Raw genomic sequence first — 22,005 nt, 5'->3', positions numbered from 1 at the left:
AGTCTCAAGTCTTGCCACAGATTCTCAATGTGATTTAGGTCTGGGCTGTGACTGGGCCGTTCTAACACATGAATATGCTTTGATCTAAACCAGGGGTCTCCAGATTTTCTAAACAGAGGGCCAGTTTACTGTCCTTCAGACTTTAACCACTTCTGGACCGCCGCACGCCGATATACGTCCTAAGTTTGAAAAGGAATATCGTTGTTAGGGCAGCAGCTAACTGCCATAACCCCCGGTATCCTCTTTTTTCGTCCGGCGGTCCGGTTTCCGATAATAGTGGTCTCTGCGGCGGATTCGCCGCAAGATCACTTTTATCGCCGTGCTCCGATGCCCTCCGCCACTTACCGGAGCCGTTGGCAGCGGGGGAGGCGATCAGATGTTGTTCCATGCTGGGTATGGAGACAAGTGAGAGGAAGATGGCCCCCACCCGTCTCCATACCATCCCACCCGTCTCCAAAAAAATGTCCGTTTAGGAGCTATGGGCGGAAGTGACGTTTTGACGTCGCTTCCGCCCATAGCTCCTAAACGGACATTTTTTTTTTTTAAGTGACATTTTTTTTTTTATTGCATTTAAGTGTAAATATGAGATCTAATGTCTTTTTGACCCCAGATCTCATATTTAAGAGGTCCTGTCATGTTTTATCTCTCTATTACAAGGGATGTTTACATTCTTTTGTAATAGGAATAAAAGTGACACTTTTTTTTCTTTAAAAAAGAACAGTGAAAAAATAAAAGGTAAAATAAATAAGAAAAAAAAATACATTTTTAAATGCGCCCCGTCCCGCCGAGCTCGCGTGCAGAAGCGAACGCACACGTGAGCAGCACCCGCATATGAAAACGGTGTTCAAACCACACGCGATCGGTAGAGCGAGAGCAATAGTTCCAGCCCTAGACCTCCTCTGTAACTCAAAACATGCAACCTGTAGAATTTTTTTAAACGTCGCCTATGGAGATTTTTAAGGGTAACAGTTTGCCGCCATTCTACGAGCGGGGCGCAATTTTGAAGCGTGACATGTGTATTAATTTACTCGGCGTAACATTATCTTTCACAATATAAAAAAAAAAATTGGGCTGCGCAAATACAGTGTGACAGAAAGTATTGCAACTACCGCCATTTTATTCTCTAGGGTGGTAGAAAAAAATGTATAATGTTTGGGGGTTCTAAGTAATTTTCTAGAAAAAAAACAAAACAGTTTTTAACTTGTAAACAACAAATCTCAAAAACAGGCTCGGTCCTTAAGTGGTTAAAGAGGGCTGGACTGTGGCCAGTGGGGGGAGAAAAGGTCCTGACATCAGTGGGAAAAAATAATGCCCCATCGTTTGTTTCAGTGAGAGTAATTGCGCCCCATTATTGGTGCAACTGGGAAGAATTGTGCCCCATCACTGATGTTTTGGGCCCCATCATTGATGTCATTGACAGGAATTATGCCCCATCACTGATGTTATTGGGCCCCTTCTTTGGGGTCATTGACAGGTATTGTGCCCCATCACTGATGTTATTGAGCCCCATTGTTGGTGTCAGTGGGGGGAATTATACCCCATTGTTGGTATTAGTCGATGAAATAGTGCCAAGGGCCGGAAAAGAACCAAGCAAAGGGTCGCATCTGGCCCCTGTGCCTCAGTTTGGAGACCACTGATCTAAACCATTCCATTGCAGCTCTGGTTGTACGTTTAGGTTCGTTGTCCTGCCTATCGCATAAAATCCCAATAAAATACATTTACGTTTTTGGTTGTAACATGACAAAATGTGGAAAATTTCAAGGGGTACGAATACTTTTTCAAGGCACTGTATATACTTCATAGCCAATAGGCTATGAACTTCACCCAAAAGTGTGCTGTAAATTGCCTCCAGTGCTCCGGTGTCTTCCTGCTGGAGGCCTCGATTTTATTGAAGCCCACAGCAGTCACTTGCTTATTGGAAACTCTCCCCCTCTCCTTGGTATCAAAAACTATATGTCACTTTCTGTAATTAAAATGTGTACATATTCCAGTCTTTATTGTATGTTTTGGCTCAGTTTGAGAGGAAGGCTGACAGAAGCTTTATAGTGCTGAAGTTCACAGGCTGCCTGCTGAGGGAAAAAGGAGAGAATATCAGGAGGATAAGATAAGACACTATCCTAGTACGTTTAACTCTTTTGTGTCTCCCCAGCAGCAGAGTTTGCCCTGTCACCGTTTCTGTTTTTCTTGGTGTTCCCTCCCCACAGCCTGTGCCATTCCTGTTGCTTTCTTACCCCTTCAGCAGTAAATCTTTAGGCTGTCAGCTGATCTGCCTCTAGTGCCTCTCGTTTTAGGCACAGTGCCAAGAATAGAGAACAACTGAGCATGTGCAGAGTGGGGTCAGACAGCTGATTACTGGATTTCCAAACAGTATAGGCACTTATTTTTAATATTTTACATACACAGCTTTACCTGCAAAAGGGGCCGGCCTGAAGTTATCTAGCAGGCAGTGCCAGGATAAGATCCTCTAGAGCCCAGGGCGACCATGCCAAACTGCCCCCCGATGTATGAGCATTATGTGTCAGCAAAGATCCACCCCCAGAAAAACAGCACTAATCTGCATGTTTACCCCCTAAGCATAAATCCACCCTCCTCGCAGTACAAATCTTTGCCTCTCCCCCAACAGAAATCACCTCCTAGCACAAATCCTCTACCCTTAAAATTTTTCCTCCGAGTACACATCCCCCCCCAATCCAAATCTCCCTCTCCCAGCACAAATCTTCTCCCCCCCCATCCCTCACTCCCAACACAAACCCCCCTAAACTACCACTCTTAGCACACTCACCCCCCAGATTCCACCTCCTAGAAAAATACTTACCCCCTGCCGCCCCCCAAAATTCCCCCTTCCAACACAAATTCTCCCCCCAATCTCCTTGCAGTGCTCCCCCCTCTCACCTGATACCACAGTACCCAGGGCAGCCTCCCCTCCTGCCCACCCCTGCCTCCAATCTCCTCACGGTGCCCTCCCACCTCACACACATGAAAACACAGTGCCCAGGGCAGCCTCCCCTCCTGCCCACCCCTGCCTCCAATCTCCTCACGGTGCCCTCCCACCTCACACACATGAAAACACAGTGCCCAGGGCAGCCTCCCCTCCTGCCCACCCCTGCCTCCAATCTCCTTACGGTGCCCTCCCACCTCACATGATACCACAGTGCCCAGGGCAGTCTCCCCTCCTCCCCGCCCCTTGTTCTGGCCCTGCCTCCAATCTCCTCACGATGCCTTCCCACCTCACATGATACCACAGTGCCCAGGGCAGCCACCCCTCCTGTCCACCCCTTGTCCCGGCCCTGCTAGCAGGACTTAATTTTCTGAATAAAGTTCCACTTTAACCCTTAAATAAAGAGAACCGGTCACAGCCTTGCAGCAAGACTAGGTATACAGGTATGTATGATGTTCCCTCCGGTTCCCCTCCATCTCCCAACTAATAAGGAAAACCTTCTTAACTGCTAATAGGAGATTCCATGATATACTGTCGATAATGTTAATGTGGAACAGCAAACAAGAAAAATAATACATTGTTACAATGATAAGGGGAAAAAAAAGCACTCAATTAAAAAGATTATAAGCTCTAAAGAGCAGGGCCCTCCGATTTCTCCTGTATTGAATTGTATTATAACTGTAATGTCTGCCCCAACGTTGTAAAGCGCTACGCAACCTGTTGGCGCCATATAAATCCTGTATTATAATAATAATACTAATTACAATAAGAACAATCCCCCCCCGTTTAAAGGGCTTTAGGAGGGGCTCTAGGCTGAGCTGAGCAGCTAATACTCCATCATGGGACAGCGCAGGCTAAACACACTTGACGTTCACCCTTCTCCGCCATAGGCTGGTGCTCCGGGGGTCACCCTTCAAATTCCTTTCGCTAGACACTTTAGTAAAACATCTGGTGTGGATTTTGAGAGGTCGTGGGGCGGCTCATATTTTCAGAGTCACCTTCCCCGCGTCATCAATCATTATTAAGCCGGGTCTGGTAGGCCGAGAGATTAGGCCAGAGGTGGGGAAATGGCGTCCGCAGGGACCCCGGGGGGGGGGGGGCAGGTCACAATGTGTCCCTAAATCCCCCCCCCATAACTCATTCGACTGGTAGCAAGTGTAAAGAGAGTGTTCACAAGATTCCCCTGTACTCCCCCCACTCACAACAGAGAAAAATTGTTTTATGTATATATTTTTCTAATTTTACTTCACCAACTTAGACTATTGTGTTCTGATCCATCACATATAATTCAGATTAAAAAAAAACATTGAACTAAAGGCTGTAATGTAACAAAATAGGTAAAAAGCCAAGGGGGGTGAATACTTTTGCAAGGCACTGTATGTATCTTTGGAATGAGTTGGATCCATGTGGATCCATAAAGACATTAATGAGCGAGTTTGGGGTGGAGGAACTTGACTGGCCTGCACAGAGTCCTGACCTCAACCAGATAGAACACCTTTGGTATGAATTAGAGTGGAGACTGCGAGCCAGGCCTTCTCGTCCAACATCAGTGCCTGACCTCACAAATGTGCTCTAATTCATCCCAAAGGTGTTCTATCGGGTTGAGGTCAGGACTCTGTGAAGGCCAGTCAAGTTCCTCCACCCCAAACCCGCTCATCCATGTCTTTATGGACCTTGCTTTGTGCACTGGTCCAAATCATTAGGTGGAGGGGGGATTATGGTGTGGGGATGTTTTTCAGGGGTTGGGCTTGGCCCCTTAGTTCCAGTGAAGGGAACTCTTAAGGTGTCAGCATACCAAGACATTTTGGACAATTTCATGCTCCCAACTTTGTGGGAACAGTTTGGAGATGACCCCTTCCTGTTCCAACATGACTGCCCACCAGTGCACAAAGCAAGGTCCATAAAGACATGGATGAGCGAGTTTGAGGTGGATGGACTTGATTGGCCTGCACAGAGTCCTGACCTCAACCAGATAGAACATTTTTGGGATGAATTAGAGTGGAGACTGCGAGCCAGGCCTTCTCATCCAACATCAGTGCCTGACCTCACAAATGCTCTTCTGGAAGAACGGTCAAACATTCCCATAGACAAACTCCTAAACCTTGTGGACGGCCTTCCCAGAAGAGTTGAAGCTGTTATAGCTGCAAAGGGTGGGCCAACTCAATATTGAACCCTACAGACTAAGACTGGGATGTCATTAAAGGTCATGTGAGTGTAAAGGCAGGCGTCCCAATACTTGTGATAATAGTGTAGTTGTGGCAGCACACAATGAAGCCCACCGCCACATAAGCCTTTTTGGGGGACTGGCAAAAAAAGCAAACCTTCTGTGTAAGTGTATATTAAACCAGGTATAAAGAAGCTGGTGGGCTATTCATCTTAACAACATCTATCAACTTGTACTTCCTGTAAAATCTCTTTTTCATCATTGAGGGACAAAGAAATTTAGAAACAGCCGGGTTACACTGCCGTATTCAGGAGGCAGGGACAATGGCCAACAGAAAAAACAAATCCAACCGCTTATAACCTGTCCTCTACTGAGCATGACTCAATACAACAGACCAGCTATAAAACAGCGGTCGGACTAGGGCCATATCTACCGCTAGGCAAACAAGGCGTTTGCCTTGGGCGGAGCCGCCTCCAGGCAAAAGGGACCAGTGGCGTCGCTACAGGGGGGGGCAATTGCCCCTCTAGGTTATTCCTTGTTCCCTCGTGTGTAGGGGTGAACTGCATCGGGCGGGCTCGGGTGGGGAGGGGCAGGCTCAGCTGGGCGGCCCAAAGTGATGTAATGGCGCTGCTTAGTGCCTTTTATGAATCACAGCCACGCAGCCAGGTCTGCTGGCTGGGGAGACCTGCCGGCGCTGGGAGATTCGGGCGGGGTACTGCACTGTTACATGTGACTTCCATCAAATCATTTACTATACAGAGCGGTGAGCACATGGAAAGCATTAGAGGAGCCTTTTCTATTACCTATGATAACTGTGAATGATCATTACTGGGGAGTCATGTCCACAGTCTCTAACCATCTACTATATCCTCTCCGCAGTCTCTGATCATTTCCTGTATCCTGTCCGTGGTCTCTGATCATCTCCTGTATCCTGTCCGCAGTCTCTAACCATCTCCTATATCCTCTCCGCAGTCTCTGACCATCTCCTGTATAGTGTCCTCAGTCCATGACCATCTCCTATATCCTCTCCGCAGTCTCTGATCATTTCCTGTATCATGTCTGCAGTCTCTGACCATCTCCTGTATCCTGTCCTCAGTCCATGACCATCTCCTGTATTCTCTCCGCAGACTCTGATCATCTTCTGTATCATGTCCTCGGTCTCTGACCATCTCCTGTATTCTCTCCGCAGACTCTGACCATCTCCTGTATCATGTCCTCGGTCTCTGACCATCTCCTGTATTCTCTCCGCAGTCTCTGATCGTCTCCTGTATCATGTCTGCAGTCTCTGACCATCTCCTGTATCATGTCTGCAGTCTCTGATCATCTCCTGTATCATGTCTGCAGTCTCTGATCATCTCCTGTATCCTGTCCGCAGTCTGTGATCATCTCCTGTATCCTGTCCTTAGTCTCTGACCACCTACTGCATCCTCTCCGCAGTCTCTGATCATCTCCTGTATCCTGTCCGCAGTCTCTAACCATCTCCTGTCTGCAGTCTCCAACCATCTCCTGTATTCTGTCCGCATTTTCTGATCATCTCCTGTATCCTCTCCGCAGTCTCTAACCATCTCCTGTATCATATCTGCAGTCTCTGACCATCTCCTGGGGTGGAGCTCTAATATGAAGAGGTGGAGCATAAAGAGGAAGGGGTGGAGTTTACAGTTGAAGGGGTGGCTCTTAAACAGGAAGGGGTGGGAGGGGGTGCGCCCGATTTTAGTCTCGCCTAGGGCAGCACAAAACCAAAATACACCACTAGGTGTGATCCTCCATGTCCCTCAATGGACTAGAAGAAAAAGATTTTACGGTAAGCACACAAAAATTCAGAAACATTCTGGATGTCTAAAACCAGATGAGCTGAGAGGTACCCCGTTTCCCGAAAATAAGCCCTAGCGTGATTGTCAGTGATGGCTGCAATATAAGCCCTACCACCTAAATAAGCCTTACCCTGTTTCCCCGAAAATAAGCCCTACCCTGAAAATAAGACCTACAAGGACTTTAACTAGGGCTTACTTGGGGGGTAGGGCTTATATTGCAGCCATCACCGACAATCACGCTAGATCTTTTTTTCGGGGAAACGGTAGGAAGGAACCACTGACAGACCCAAGGTATGAGGACAGCCTAGAGTACAAAGGTACCTGAAGAACCCTATCAGGACAAGGTAATTGCCACGAAGTTGGACTTTTTCAGCAGAGCTAAAAGAAAAAGCGTCCAACCTCCTAGGACACTAGAAAAAAAACGGAGGCATACTGGGTAAAGCAGGGGTTATACAGGGGCTGACTGCTGGCTTTACAATCTGTTTGACAGCACCCCAACCTCCTGTAGATGGCAGTATAACAGACTGTTCCTAAATTCCTGTGTCCCTCAATGGACGATAGAGAAACTGGTTTTGGGTGAAGATACCCTTTACCTACCTAACCCCCCCCCCCCCCCTGCCCACCACCACCACCACCTTAGAACCCCTTTTTGCCTCTTACAACCTGTTTTTGGTTATAGATTCTTTGACACAAGAAACTTGGTTATAAAGATTCTTTGATTAAAGAAACTGATTTATTTTGCCAAAGAATTTTGCCAAAAAACATTTTGTGAGTTTTGACAAAAACCCAAAGGAAAAAAAAAATAAAATAAAAATAAAAACAAAAGAAAACAAAATCAACCTTATAAAAATAATCATCTAGTGCTTTCTCTAGATCGTTCACTCCTCCGCGAGGTCAGCGAGGTGCGGCGAACCAATCGGATGAGACAAAAGGGTGACCACACCATCTACAGCCTGAGAGGGCCAACTGCAATGTTATAAATATAATCCGAGTGACTCCATTTTGTTACACCATACACTCCCCCCCCCCCCAGACGTTTTGAAGGCCTCTTCTTCCAAATTGTCAATAAACGGATTTCTAATACGCCACAATGAAAAAAAAAAAAAGTGGCTCTATGTTCATTGGTTGAGATTCCCAGAATCCTTTGTTCTAAAGTGTCTCCTCAGTTATGTTAACTGAGCATTTTTCCGAACAGAACTGAACCAACAATAAGGGAGGGGGAAGGACAGCAACATTCCGGTAGGATCTAGAGACGGTAAGTAGAAGAAAAAAAAGAAAAAGCCACTCAGCTCCCATCGAGTTGTGGGACACCAGTCTTCTAAGCAGGTGAAGTTTACCTTTGTGGCCCTTCAATGAAATCCTGGGCAAGACAAGTAGGCAGGGGCCGCCCCCCACCCCGTCTATTAGGTATGTATCAGGAGCCAGGGAGGTGCGGTTGAATGCATTTTGGTTGTGGAATGGTAATAAGTTTATATTTTGACCGCAAAAAAAAAATAAGAGGACTTGTATCCGTGTGATCACAAGTAATGGTGCTGGTTGTGATTGAGGCTTGAAAATGGGCGCCATGATTGCGTGCTTTTAATGACATCCGCAGGTCCTCACTACCATGTTCCTGTATTTCTTGAGGATGACGTTGGAGCTGTCGTCGAAGTAAAGGACGGAGATGGCTGTGAGCTGAGTGGGGGCACAGCAAGGCTTCGGGACCGTGTCCGGGTTGATGAAATGGACCTAAACAGGGAGAAATAATAAAGTTTCACCAAAAATGTTCAGTAAGCATCCCTCGTACTACAAATCGGAAAGCTACACACTGGTGTTCCATTGGGCCTGAAAAAAAACGTTATTGTTCCAGGAATGCTTAGGACACTTCACCTAGCTCATCTGTCTGGTGCCTTCACCCGTACTAGGGCTTAAAGTGATACTAAATATACACCGTGTCGTTTACATCGTCCCTTCTTTTTCTGTACAGTGCAACACGGAAAGTATTCACAGCGCTTCACTTTTTCCAAATTTTGTTGTTACAGCCTTATTCCAAAATGGACAAAATTCTACAAACAATCCCTCATAATGACAACGTGAAAGAAGTTTGTTTGAAATATTTGCAAATTTATAAATAATAAAAAAAAAGTCCCATGTACATATGTATCACAGGCTCCTCCCATGTACATAAGTATCACAGGCTCCTCCCAAGTACATAAGTATCACAGGCTCCTACCATGTACATAAGTATCACAGGCTCCTCCCATGTACATAAGCATCACAGGCTCCTCCCATGTACAAAAGTATCAAGGCTCCTCCCATGTACATGAGCATCACAGGCTCCTCCCATGTACATGAGCATCACAGGCTCCTCCCATGTACATGAGCATCACAGGCTCCTCCCATGTACATGAGCATCACAGGCTCCTCCCATGTACATGAGCATCACAGGCTCCTCCCATGTACATGAGCATCACAGGCTCCTCCCATGTACATAAGTATCACAGGCTCCTCCCAAGTACATAAGTATCACAGGCTCCTCCCATGTACATAAGTATCACAGGCTCCTCCCATGTACATAAGTATCACAGGCTCCTCCCATGTACAAAAGTATCACAGGCTCCTTCCATGTACATAAGCATCACAGGCTCCTCCCATGTACAAAAGTATCAAGGCTCCTCCCATGTACATGAGCATCACAGGCTCCTCCCATGTACATGAGCATCACAGGCTCCTCCCATGTACATGAGCATCACAGGCTCTTCCCATGTACATGAGCATCACAGGCTCCTCCCATGTACATGAGCATCACAGGCTCCTCCCATGTACATGAGCATCACAGGCTCCTCCCATGTACATGAGCATCACAGGCTCCTCCCATGTACATAAGTATCACAGGCTCCTCCCATGTACATAAGTATCACAGGCTCCTCCCATGTACATAAGTATCACAGGCTCCTCCCATGTACATAAGCTTTACAGCAGGTTTGCAGGATCCTCTCAATCTCCATCAGGTTGGATGGGGAGCGTCGATGCACAGCCATTTTCAGATCTCACCAGAGATGTTCAATCGGGTTCAAGTCTGGGCTCTGGGTGGGCCACTCAAGGAGATTCACAGAGTTGTCCTGTAGCCACTCCTTTGTTATCTTGGCTGTGTGCTTCGGGTCGTTGTCCTGTTGGAAGATCAACCTTCGCCCAGGTCTGAGGTCCTGAGTGCTCTGGAGCAGGTTTTCATCAAGGATGTCTCTGTACATTGCTGCATTCAACCTTCTCTCGATCCTGACTAGTCTCCCAGTTCATGCCGCTGAAAAAACATCCCCACAGCATGATGCTGCCACCACCATGCTTCACTGTAGGGATGGTATTGGCCAGGTGATGAGCGGTGCTGGTTTCTTCCAGACATGACGCTTTTCCATTCAGGCCGGAGAGTTCAATCTTTGTTTCATCAGACCAGAGAATTTTGTTTCTCATGGTCTGAAAGTCTTTCAGGTGCTTTTTGGCAAACTCCAGGTGGGCCGTCATGTGCCTTTTACTGAGGAGTGGCTTCTGTCTGACCACTCCACCATACAGGCCTGATTGGTGGAGTGCTGCAGAGATGGTTGTTCTTCTGGAAGATTCTTCTCTCTCCACAGAGAAATGCTGAAGCTCTGTCAGAGTGACCATCGGGGTTCTTGGTCACCTCACTGAATAAGGCCTTTCTACCCTGATTGTTCAGTTTGTCCAGGTGGCCCGCTCTAGGAAGAGTCCTGATGGTTCCAAACTTCTTCCATTTACGGATGATGGATGCCACTGTGCTCATTGGGACCTTCAATGCTGCAGAAATGTTTCTGTATCCTTCCCCAGATCTGTGCTTCCATACAATCCTGTTTTGGAGGTCTACAGACAATTCCTTGGACTTCATGGCTTGGTTTGTGCTCTGACATGCCTTTCCAAATCATGTCCAATCAACTGAATTTACCACAGGTGGACTCCAATCAAGTTGTAGAAACATCTCAAGGATGATCAGTGGAAACAGGAGGCACCTGAGCTCGACTGTGAGTGTCATGGCAAAGGCTGTGATACTTATGTACATGAGAGGAGCCTGTGATACTTATGTACATGGGAGGAGTCTGTGATACTTATGTAAATGGGAGGAGTCTGTGATACTTATGTACATGGGAGCCTGTGATACTTCTGTACATGGGAGGAGCCTGTGATACTCATGTACATGGGAGGAGCCTGTGATACTTGTGTACATGGGAGGGCCTGTGATACTTACGTACATGGGAGGAGTCTGTGATACTTACGTACATGGGAGGAGCCTGTGATACTTATGTACATGGGAGGAGCCTGTGATACTTATGTACATGGGAGGAGCCTGTGATACTTATGTACATGGGAGGAGCCTGTGATACTTATGTACATGGGAGGAGCCTGTGATACTTCTGTACATGGGAGGAGCCTGTGATACTTATGTACATGGGAGGAGCCTGTGATACTTATGTACATGGGAGGAGCCTGTGATACTTATGTACATGGGAGTTTTTTGTTATTTATTTTTAGTAAATTTGCAAAGATTTCAAACAAACTTCTTTCACGTTGTCATTATGGGGGATTGTTTGTAAAATTTTGAGGAAAATAATGAATTTAATCCATGTAATCATATAAGGCTGTAACATAACAAAATGTGGAAAAAGTGAAGCGCTGTGAATACTTTCCGGGTGCATTATATATGGATGATGGCACTGTAATTATTTTAATCATTTCCCCAATCGATATCCAGCTGTCACATGGCCCGGCTCTCTCCCAGCCTGTCTGCAGCGAAACATAAGCAGGAGGAGCTTTTGGCAGAAAAAGTCAGTAGGGAACCATGTAGTGTGCAATACTATGCACAGCTTGTACAGTAAAGGACCCTTTGCTTAAACAAACAAAATAAATAAAGATCCCCGGTAATGAAGAGGGAAATGCTGACATACCAGCAGCAGCCCAGATGATCTTACCAGTGTCTGAACGATGGCGTGGTTTGTAGCATTCATGTAGGAATTTAGTGGGAAAGCGCATTCACCTTCACAGTAATAAGCAGCGTAACCCTCTGGAGCAATAATCCAATCCTACGGAGGAAGAAAAAAAAAAAACACAACAGTATTAATAAACACCGTCACCAAATACAGAGATAAATGTCAGAAATATGGTGGGACAATTTCCTTCAAATCTACCAAAAACTCAGTGTCCCTCCATGAGTGTGTGCGGGTGAAAGTCTACATAAAGCCATAGGATGGGGGAAAGAAGAGGTAAAACCCCTGTCAAGTTACAGAGCCTTGAAAAAGTATTCACACCCCTTGATATTCTCCACATTTTGTCATGTTACAGCCAAAAATGTAAATGTATTTTATTGGGATTTTATGTGATAGACCAACACAAAGTGCAACATAATTGTGAAGTGGAAGGAAAATGATAAATGATACAAATAAATATGTGAAAAGTGTGGGGGGGGTGCATTTCTATGGCGCCCCCCGGAGTCAATACTTTGTAGAACCCCCTTTCTCTGCAATTACAGCAAGTCTTTTTGGGGATGTCTCTACCAGCTTTGCACATCTAGAGAGGGACATTTTTGCCCATTCTTCTTCTTTGTAAAATATCTCAAGCTCTGTCAGATTGGATGGAGAGCGTCTGTGAACAGCAATTTTCAAGTCTTGCCACAGATTCTCAATGTGATTTAGGTCTGGACTGTGACTGGGCCATTCTAAAACATGAATATGCTTTGATCTAAACCATTCCATTGTAGCTCTGGCTGGATGTTTCGGGTCGTTGTCCTGCTGGAAGGTGAACCTCCGCCCCAGTCTCAAGTCTTTTGCAGACTCTAACAGGTTTTCTTCTAAGATTGTCCTGTATTTGGCTCCATCCATCTTCCTATCAACTCTGACCAGCTTCCCTGTCCCTGCTGAAGAAAAGCATCCCCACCACATGAAGCTGCCACCACCATGTTTCACGGTGGGGATGGTGTGTTCAGGGTGATGTACAGTGTTTAAGATTCCTCCACAATAGCGTTTTGTTTTTAGGCCAAAAAGTTCATTTTTGTTCTCATCTGACCAGATCACCTTCTTCCACATGTTTGCTGTGTCCTCCACATGGCTTCTCACAAACTGCAAACAGGACTTCTTATGACTTTCTTTCACCAATGTCTTTCTTCTTGTCGCTCTTCCATAAAGGGCAGATTTGAGGAGAACACGACTAATAGTTGTCCTGTGGACAGATTCTCCCACCTGAGCTGTGGATCTCTGCAGCTCCTCCAGAGTTACCATGGACCTCTTGGGTGGAGGTCAGAAGAGAGTAAAGGAGGGCGGCAGACAGAGGAGAGCAGAAAAGGGCAGAGAAGCAAGGAAGAGGGCAGGGGAAAGCAGAGAAGAGCAGAGGACAGAGGAGGCCGGAGGTCAGAGGACAGCAGGGGAGGGCAGAGGTCATAAGAGAGCAGAGAGGGGCAGAGGAAAGCAAAGAAGGGTGAAGGAGGGCAGGGGAAGGCACAGGACACAAGAGCAGAGGACGACAGGGGAGAGTGGAGGACAGAAGAGAGGGCAAAGGACAGAAGAGAGCAGAAGAGGGCAGGGGATGGCGGAGGACAGGAGAGAACAGAGGTGGGCAGAGGAGAGCAGAGAAGGGCAGTGGAGGTAGGAGGAGGGCAGAGGAAAGCAGAGGAAAACAGAGATGGGCGGAGGAAAACAGAGATGGGCGGAAGAGGGCGGGGGGAAGGCGGAGGACAGAACAGTACAGAGGAAACCAGCCAACTTAGCCTAATCCCCCTCACCCCACGCATTTTCAGAACCAGGCATTTGGAAAGGGAAGCAGAGGAGGAAGGAGGAAAGCAGAGGACAAAAGAGAGCAGAGGAGGACAGAAGAGAGCTGAGGAGGGTAGGGGAGGGCAAAAAAGACAGAAGAGAGCTGAGGAGGGCAAAGGACAGAAGAGAGTAGAGTAGGGCAGGGGATGGCGGAGGACAGAGGAGGGCAAAGAAGGGCAGGGGAGGGCAGAGGACCTAGGAGAGCAGAGAAGGGCAGGGGAGGGAGGAGGAGGGCAGAGGAAAGCAGAGATGGATGGAGGAGGACAGAAGAGGGCAGGAGAGGACAGAAGAGGGCAGAGGAGGAAGGAGGAAAGCAGAGGAGGGCAGAAGAGGAAGGCAGAGGACAAAGGAGAGCAGAGAAGGGCAGGGGAGGGAGGAGAAGGGCAGGGATGGAGGAGGTGGGCAGGGGAGCAGAGGAAAGCAGAGATGGGCGGAGGAGGGCGGGGTAAAGTGGAGGACAGAGGACAAAAGAGGGCAGGAGAGGGCAGAGGAGGAAGGAGGAAAGCAGAGGAGGGCAGAAGAGGAAGGCAGAGGACAAAGGAGAGCAGAGGAGGACAAAAGAGAGCTGAGGAGGGTAGGGGAGGGCAAAGGACAAAAGAGAGCAGAGGAGGGTGAAGGGCAGAGGACAGAGGAGAGCAGAGAAGGCTAGGGGAGGGGCAGAGAAGGGCAGAGGATAGAAGCGCTCCGTAAGAGCGTGAAACGCGTTAGCGGTCAAGCTGTATTGCTCCAACAGTGTCATGTACTAATTTTTATGCTACGTTATTAAAGAAAGAAGATTCTATTCATTTGCCTATTCCGGAGTGCGGCTGTCCAGATTTTCTTCCTGCACATATCCGAATGGAGGACAGAAGAGGACAGAAGAAAGCAGAGGAGGGGGGAGGAAGGCAGAGATGGGCCAAGTGGCTAAAGAAGCATCAGAGGTGCCAGTGCGCATGCGCATAATTTAACATTGCATTAAGGGCAGAGAAGCAACTGCATTCCTGGAACAGAACGGATGCAGGCTTCAGCTGCCCTCAGTTAAAATGTCCACCTTCAGAAATGGGGAGAGTGCTGTAATAGCATAAATTTCAACACGCAAAAAACACACGATTTTTATAAATGAAGTGGCTAAATGTCTTAAATAATCATTTAATACGCTGAAGGTGTTTTTTTTTTTTTTTTCTGAAATGTATACGTTTAGACTGAAGTTCCTCTTTCTGCAGCTTTTGCATCCAATCAGGGAAGCTCTGGAGGTACACAGCGGTTGGTAGATGGAAAGGACATTGTATAAGACGTGTGGTGGAACATCGGGACCCCCCGCTTCCCTGAATATGCTGACAGATCTCCCACATAAAGTGAAAGCATCCAATCTGCTACGGACTGATCTCTTCTGTTCTCTGTAACAGGATACGGGATTTCCTGCATCTATCAATGTTTTCATCTGGTTTTTCAAAGACTAAATCCTGGTGCTTTTTCTGATCAGATGGGACTGAAATTCCCAAACTGATTATCGATCAGATTATCGATAGGGGAAGGAAAAAGGTATAAAAGTGTGACATTTGTGTTTTTTTTTTTTTTTACATGGCAAAATAATCTTTATACTTTGTTGAAATAAAAAAGACAAAAAGGTCAGAAAAAAAAAAGACATGCGTCTGTGTCAGCTCCGCGCAGGGGGGCGGAGTGCTGTGACGCCACCGGGCGTGGTCTCACCTGCCATCCCAGGTCCCGGAAGCTGACGTAGAGTTCGTGTTTCTTGCAGGCTTGCTTCTGGTCTGTGCTGCTGTTTTCTGGGATGACAAAAGGAGGAGATGTTGTTAAAGGGGCGTTCCACTTCACCCAGACACCCTCCTCCTATCATCAGCTCCATGAGAATCAATGCTAAACTCTGGCCAAACAATTCTTATATTAGGAGTTTTTTCTTTTATACCCGACAACAGATTTGTAATTTTATCCTATTTGCAGCCTACCCAGTGAGCTGACTTTTCTCTGCTGCAGGTAAGTACCACAGCTAGGTCACTTCCCCACCCCCAGCCTGTGACTGGACAAACGAAGAAGACTGATGAAATCATCGCTCTTGTCAACATGTTCTTTCCCAGCACACATGAACCCATAAGACCCTCCCCTCTACTATATGGCCTTCTGATGTATAGACACTATATTACCATAAGTATTGGGACGCCTGCCTTTACACACACATGAACTTTAATGACATCCCAGTCTTAGACCGTAGGGTTCAATATTGAGTTGGCTCCACCCTTTACCGCTATAACAGCTTCAACTCCTCTGGGAAGGCTGTCCACAAGGTTTAGGAGGGTGTCTATGGGGATGTTTGACTGTTCTTCCAGAAGAGCATTTGTGAGGTCAGGTGCTGATGTTGGATGAGAAGGCCTGGCTCGCAGTCTCCGCTCTAATTCATCCCAAAGGTGTTCTATCCAGTTGATGTCAGGACTCTGTGCAGGCCAGTCAAGTTCCTCCACCCCAAACTCGCTCATCCATGTCTTTATGGACCTTGCTTTGTGCACTGGTCCAAATCATTTGGTGGAGGGGGGGATTATGGTGTGGGGTTGTTTTTCAGGGGTTGGGATTGGCCCCTTAGTTCCAGTGAAGGGAACTCTTAAGGCGTCAGCATACCAAGACATTTTGGACAATTTCATGCTCCCAACTTTGTGGGAACAGTTTGGGGACGGCCCCTTCCTGTTCCAACATGACTGCTCACCAGTGCACAAAGCAAGGTTTATAAAGACATGGAAGAGCGAGTTTGGGGTGGAGGAACTTGACTGGCCTGCACAGAGTCCTGACCTCAACCCCCATAGAACACCTTTGGGATAAATTAGAGCGGAGACTGCGAGCCAGGCCTTCTCGTCCAACATCAGTGCCTGACCTCACAAATGCTCTTCTGGAAGAATGGTCAAACATTCCCATAGACACACTCCTAAACCTTGCGGACGGCCTTCCCAGAAGAGTTGAAGCTGTTATAGCTGCAAAGGGCGGAGCCAACTCAATATTGAACCCTACGGACTAAGACTGGGGGGGTCATTAAAGTTCATGTGTGTAAAGGCAGGTGTCCCAATACTTTTGGTAATATAGTATAAGATTATATTGGTCTGTTATCAGAGTGGGTTCAAAAGTAATGTGCATGTAAAGTTGTGATATCCAGGTGGTCTCTGGTGCTCAGTAGAGTTCAATTCATAAATTAGACGTTTGCGATTCATTTAGTTATCGAAATCGAAAATCTGCACAAAATGTTACTTATTTGGATGTATCCGAATGTCTGAATCACAACAGGACCGAATTTCAACCAATCCGAAATTAATTGTAATGAAATACAATTACCTGAATTAGAAATGGAATCATATTGCAATAAATACAGTAAGGTATGCAAATGAAATAAGATGATTATGATTCCAAATTAGGCTGCTTTTTAGAACAGAATAGAATAGAATACAAAGAAATATAATAGTATTGAATAGAAAAGAACAGAACAAAACAAAATAGAACAGAAAATAAAAGAATAGAATGTAGAGAAAGAGAGAAACGAACATAACAGACTAGAGTAGAATGGAAAATAAAGGAATTGAACAGAATACAATATAATAAAATAGAATAGAACATAAAATAAAGTAATAAAGGAATATAATAGTATAGAATAGAAACGAATAGAATAAAAAAGAGAATAGAACATAAAATAAGGAAATATGATTAAAAAAAAAAAAAAGAATATAATAGTATAGAATAGAATAAAAAACATAATAGAGTATAAAACAGAATAGAATAAAAAAATAGAATAGAATAAAAAAAGGAATATAATATTATAGAATAGAAAAGAATAGAATAAAACAGAATAGGATAAAAAATAATACAAAATAAAAATACAATATAATAGAAAATAAAGGAACAGACTAGAACAGAAAAAAATAGAACAGAATAGAATAAAACAGAATAGAAAATCAAGTAGAATAAAGTAGAAAATAACAAAAATATAGAATAGAGTAAAAAAAGAATTGAATAAAAACGGACTAAAGTAGAATGAAATATAAAGGAATTGAACATAATAGAATAGAAAATAAGGAAATAGAATAAAAAAATTAAAGGAATTTAAAAATATAGAACAGAAAAGAATAGAACTGAATAGAATAAAAGCATAGAATAGAAAATAAAATAGATCAAATAAGAAAATAAAAGAATAGAATAGAGTAAAACATAATAGAATATAATAAACTAGAGTAAAATAGAATATAAAGGAATATGTAAATGAATAAAACAATAGAAGAGAAAAAAATTAATAGAACAGAAAAATAAAGGAATATAATAATATAGAATAGAAAAGAATAAAAATAAAAAAAACAGAATATAACAGAAAAGAAAAAAAATATAGGAACAGAGTAGAATATAATTAAACAGAATGGAATAGAAAATAAAAGAATAGAATATAATAAACTAGAGTAGAATAGAATATAAAAGGAATATAATAAACTGGAGAAGAATAGAATATAAATGAATAAAACAATAGAATAGAAAAAAATCAATAGAACAGAAAATAAAGGAATATGTTATTATAGAATAGAAAAGAATACAAATTAAAAAACAGAATACAACAGAAAAGAAAATAATATAGGAACATAGTAAAATATAATTCAACAGAATGGAATAGAAAATATAAGAATAGAATATAATAAACTAGAGTAGAATAGAATATAAAAGGAATATAATAAACTGGAGTAGAGTAGACTATAAAGGAATAAAACAGAATAGAAAAAAAAAAGAATAGAGCAAAAAATGAAGGAATATAATAGCATAAAATAGAAAATAATAGAATAAAACAGAATATAATAGAAAAGAAAATAATATAAAAGAACAGAATAGAATGAAACAAAATAGAATAAAATAGAGTAGAATGGAAAAGAATAGAATATAATATAAAGAAATAGAACAAAAATGAATAATACAGAATAGAAAATAAAGGAATAGAATAGAACAGAAAATAAAACAGAATAGAAAATAAAAGAATAGAAAAAATAGAATAGAATAAATTAGAATGCTTATATAGTGTCTTCTGAAATTTTAATTTAGAAATTAATATGCAAAATGAATTTCGAAAACGAATCATTGGAACATAATGAATATGAGGAATATAAATTATCAACTTAACGAACAAATCTGAAGAGAAGCGAGTGTTTCCGTTGCGCACATCTCTGGTTCTCGGGGGTTGCCGTTTCCCGTCTATGGCCAGATGAAGGTGCAGCGTCATAAAAGGTGAACACTAGGTGTCAGGTATTCATGCTATCACTCACTGTCACCTCCTTTCCCCTCCTTATGATACATTTCTCCAGGGGTGTTGATGAGCGGGTAGAGGGCCAAGACCCCCAAAAAGATGTAGACACCCCGGAAATACATCACACAGAGGTAAATGGAGGACCTGTGATCACAGATGTGGTCCCCACCTGGGATGTTGGCCACTCTGAGGGCCTCCTGGTTCTTTGGTGCTTTGGATCGGTTCTGGTTGCGCTGCTTCCCCCCGGCGGACCGTATGCTGCGCAGGTGGATCTCTGTGGCCTTGAAGAACACCACCATGAAGGGTTGCTTGTTGTGCGGTCCATTCGTCCCAATCAGACCCGCCATCTTGGGGTTGATGCTCTGCCCTGTGGGGTAAATGGTACATATTATCAGTGCACAGACACATTCTGAAGGATCTTTATAGCCGGGGTTCCTCAAGTAGGGTTCCTCCACAGAGGTTTCCCGTATTGTAGAAAAATGGCGGACAGCTGGACGCTATGTTCTGGAGCGTTTTTTATAATCTGGGCTGCAGAAAACGCACACTTTTTTTTTTTTGAAAGCCTATGGCGTGCATAACACACCCAAAAAACTTCACCAAAAAAATGTGCACACATAAAGAGTGAACACAAAAAAGTGCAACGGGTACACAGACGTGCCAATTCCCTGATTCCCCCGGGGCGTTAGGCTCCAGACGGGGACAAGGGTACTTTACAATGGTCTGTCTGGCCGAAACCAGACAGACCCCGTTCTCTGGAGGGCCTGTCGAAACAGAACCCACCCAAGTACTAGGTGAGGCTCCCCCGAAGAGAGACCCCATGAGAGAGGGCGAACTAAGTCAAAAGGCCATGTCCACCCCTTCCCAAGACTTTCAGGGCTGGCCCGAGGACCCGCATCCCTACTCGTCACACAGTGAGACAACCGTGTACAAACATAAAAAGACAAAACGTGACAAACATAGGCATCAATTAAATAAAATAAATAAAAGAAAGTAGGGAAGGGATAGTGAAGAGGAGAGTGAAAAAGGTGGCCATTGTGTAAAACAATGACCAGGCCCTCCGGCCAGGAATAAAAAATTCCTCTGGTCCCAGCCAAAAGGCCCGGCCCAAGAGGCAGGTGCTTAAAAAAAGCGTGCTTTATGGTGCAGTGACCGTGGTGCCTCAAATCAAAGTGACTTTGGTACCCCTGGACTGCCACTCCAGGGGCACATACTCCATAGGCTTTCAAACCCAACCCTGACCAACAACCCAGACCACAATAGCCCCCACTCCAGGCAGGAAGGCATGAAGTTCAGGGAGCTTGGTGAGAGCCCTTTACCATCAGGCTCCACCGTCGTTCCCATCACTCCTTCCTAATTACATTCGGGTAGATACTAACCACCCCCCCCCCCCCTCCCAGAGGAGGAGTAAGCATTCTCTCCCGAATAACTGTCCGTAGCTAGAGCTACCCCAATCTAGGCCAGAAGGCCAGGGACCCGACCCTCCGGCCAGACCCATGTGCAGCACCCATCCTCACCAGGAGGTCCTTTCTAGACAGGTTGGGTAGGCCCCCTGGAGCCCCCATGGGCATGCAGGTGATGGCTTTCCCGCATCTGTCTCTCCAGGTCCAAGTACACCATTGGATTTGCATGTGCCCTTCCCTCTATGGTCGGTACAACATCGCCTCCTCTGGCAACTGATAAGAACAGATACTACACTTGATCTTAGCCAAAAGGCCGAGAAGCAATGCAGAAAACACACACAGCCAACCAGTCCGTCCCATGAATGGCTGTGAGGGAACTGTCATTGGTCAACTCAGATCAGAGTCCCAATGTACAGAGCCAATCAGAATGATCGCTATGAGCCAATCGCAGTCATCACAAGTGTAAACACTGCCAGCGTTTATAAACATTCAGCCCATTCTCTCCAGAGGAAAGGGAGGAAAGGTAGCGCTGAATTTTCCTCAACACTGCAGGGAGGAGGATCACAGAAGATTGCAGGTGAAGGTGGGAGATCCCCCTGAGCAACAAGGATTGTGGGATCAACTTCTTACAAGGGGGGGTAAAGTTTCTGCTGACCACCAATGAAAGTGGAAATGTTTGTATGTTGTTGGTGGCAGTGGTATTGGTGGTGGTAGTAGTGGTTTTAGTGGTAGTCGTGATAGTGGTGGTACTGGTGGTAGTTGTGGTACTAGTGGTGGTAGTAGCGGTAGTTGTGGTTTTAGTGGAAGTGGGGTAGTGGTTTTAGTGGTAGTCATTATAGTAGTGGTGGTAGTAGTGGTACTGGCATTGGTAGTAGCGCTTTAAGTGGTAGTCGTAGTGGTGGTAATTGTAGCAGTGGTTGTGGTAGTAGTGATGGTGGTAATAGTGGTAGCAGAAGTAGTGGTGGTGGTAATGGTGGTAGTGATAGTGGTGGTGGTCTTAGTGGAAGTAGTGGTGGTGATGGTGGTAGTGGTGGTGATGGTAGTAGTAGCGGTAGTGATGGTAGTAGTGGTGGTGATGGTAGTGGTGATGATGGTAGTAGTGGTGGTGATGGTAGTAGTAGTGGTGGTGATGGTGGTAGTGATGGTAGTAGTAGCGGTGGTGATAGTGGTCTTAGTGGTAGTAGTGGTGGTGATGGTAGTAGTAGTGGTGATGATGGTAGTAGTGGTGGTGATGGTGGTGGTTTTAGTGGCAGTGATGTGGTAGTAGTGATGGTGATGGTTTTAGTGGCAGTGATGTGGTAGTAGTGATGGTAGTAGTAGTGGTGGTGATGGTGGTGGTGGTGAGGGTAGTAGTAGTGGTGGTGGTGATGGTAGTAGTAGTGGTGGTGATGGTAGTGGTAGTGGCGGTAGTGGTGGTGATGGTGGTGGTAGTGGTGGTTTTAGTGGTAGTGGTTTTAGTGGTAGTAGTGGTGGTGATGGTGGTGGTAGTGGTGGTTTTAGTGGTAGTGGTTTTAGTGGTAGTAGTGGTGGTGGTTTTAGTGGTAGTGGTTTTAGTGGTAGTAGCGGTGGTGATGGTAGTAGTAGTGGTGGTGATGGTGGTGGTAGTGGTGGTGGTTTTAGTGGTAGTGATGGTAGTAGTGGTGGTGGTAATGG

The 22,005-nt window shown here is 45.1% G+C and overlaps 1 protein-coding gene and 1 pseudogene across 1 annotated transcript in view; both read right to left on the bottom strand.

Annotated features, from left to right (window-relative positions):
• Positions 1–7,624: 7,624 nt before the first annotated feature.
• The window catches only part of BMP7 (bone morphogenetic protein 7), a 102,366-nt gene continuing 87,985 nt past the window's right edge, over positions 7,625–22,005 (bottom strand). Inside the window, exons 4-7 of the mRNA XM_073607216.1 lie at positions 19,122–19,319; positions 15,391–15,467; positions 11,869–11,979; positions 7,625–8,641 (exon numbers count right to left, since the gene is read on the bottom strand). Coding sequence (XP_073463317.1) covers positions 8,492–8,641; positions 11,869–11,979; positions 15,391–15,467; positions 19,122–19,319 — 536 coding nt within the window. The 3' untranslated portion in view covers positions 7,625–8,491. The remainder of the gene's footprint in view (positions 8,642–11,868; positions 11,980–15,390; positions 15,468–19,121; positions 19,320–22,005) is intronic.
• On the bottom strand, positions 20,568–20,677 carry LOC141114637 (U2 spliceosomal RNA; annotated as a pseudogene).

Source organism: Aquarana catesbeiana, linkage group LG12, assembly GCF_042186555.1.
Source record: "Aquarana catesbeiana isolate 2022-GZ linkage group LG12, ASM4218655v1, whole genome shotgun sequence".
Lineage (NCBI taxonomy): Eukaryota > Metazoa > Chordata > Amphibia > Anura > Ranidae > Aquarana > Aquarana catesbeiana.
This window is presented reverse-complemented; position numbering and strand designations above follow the sequence as displayed.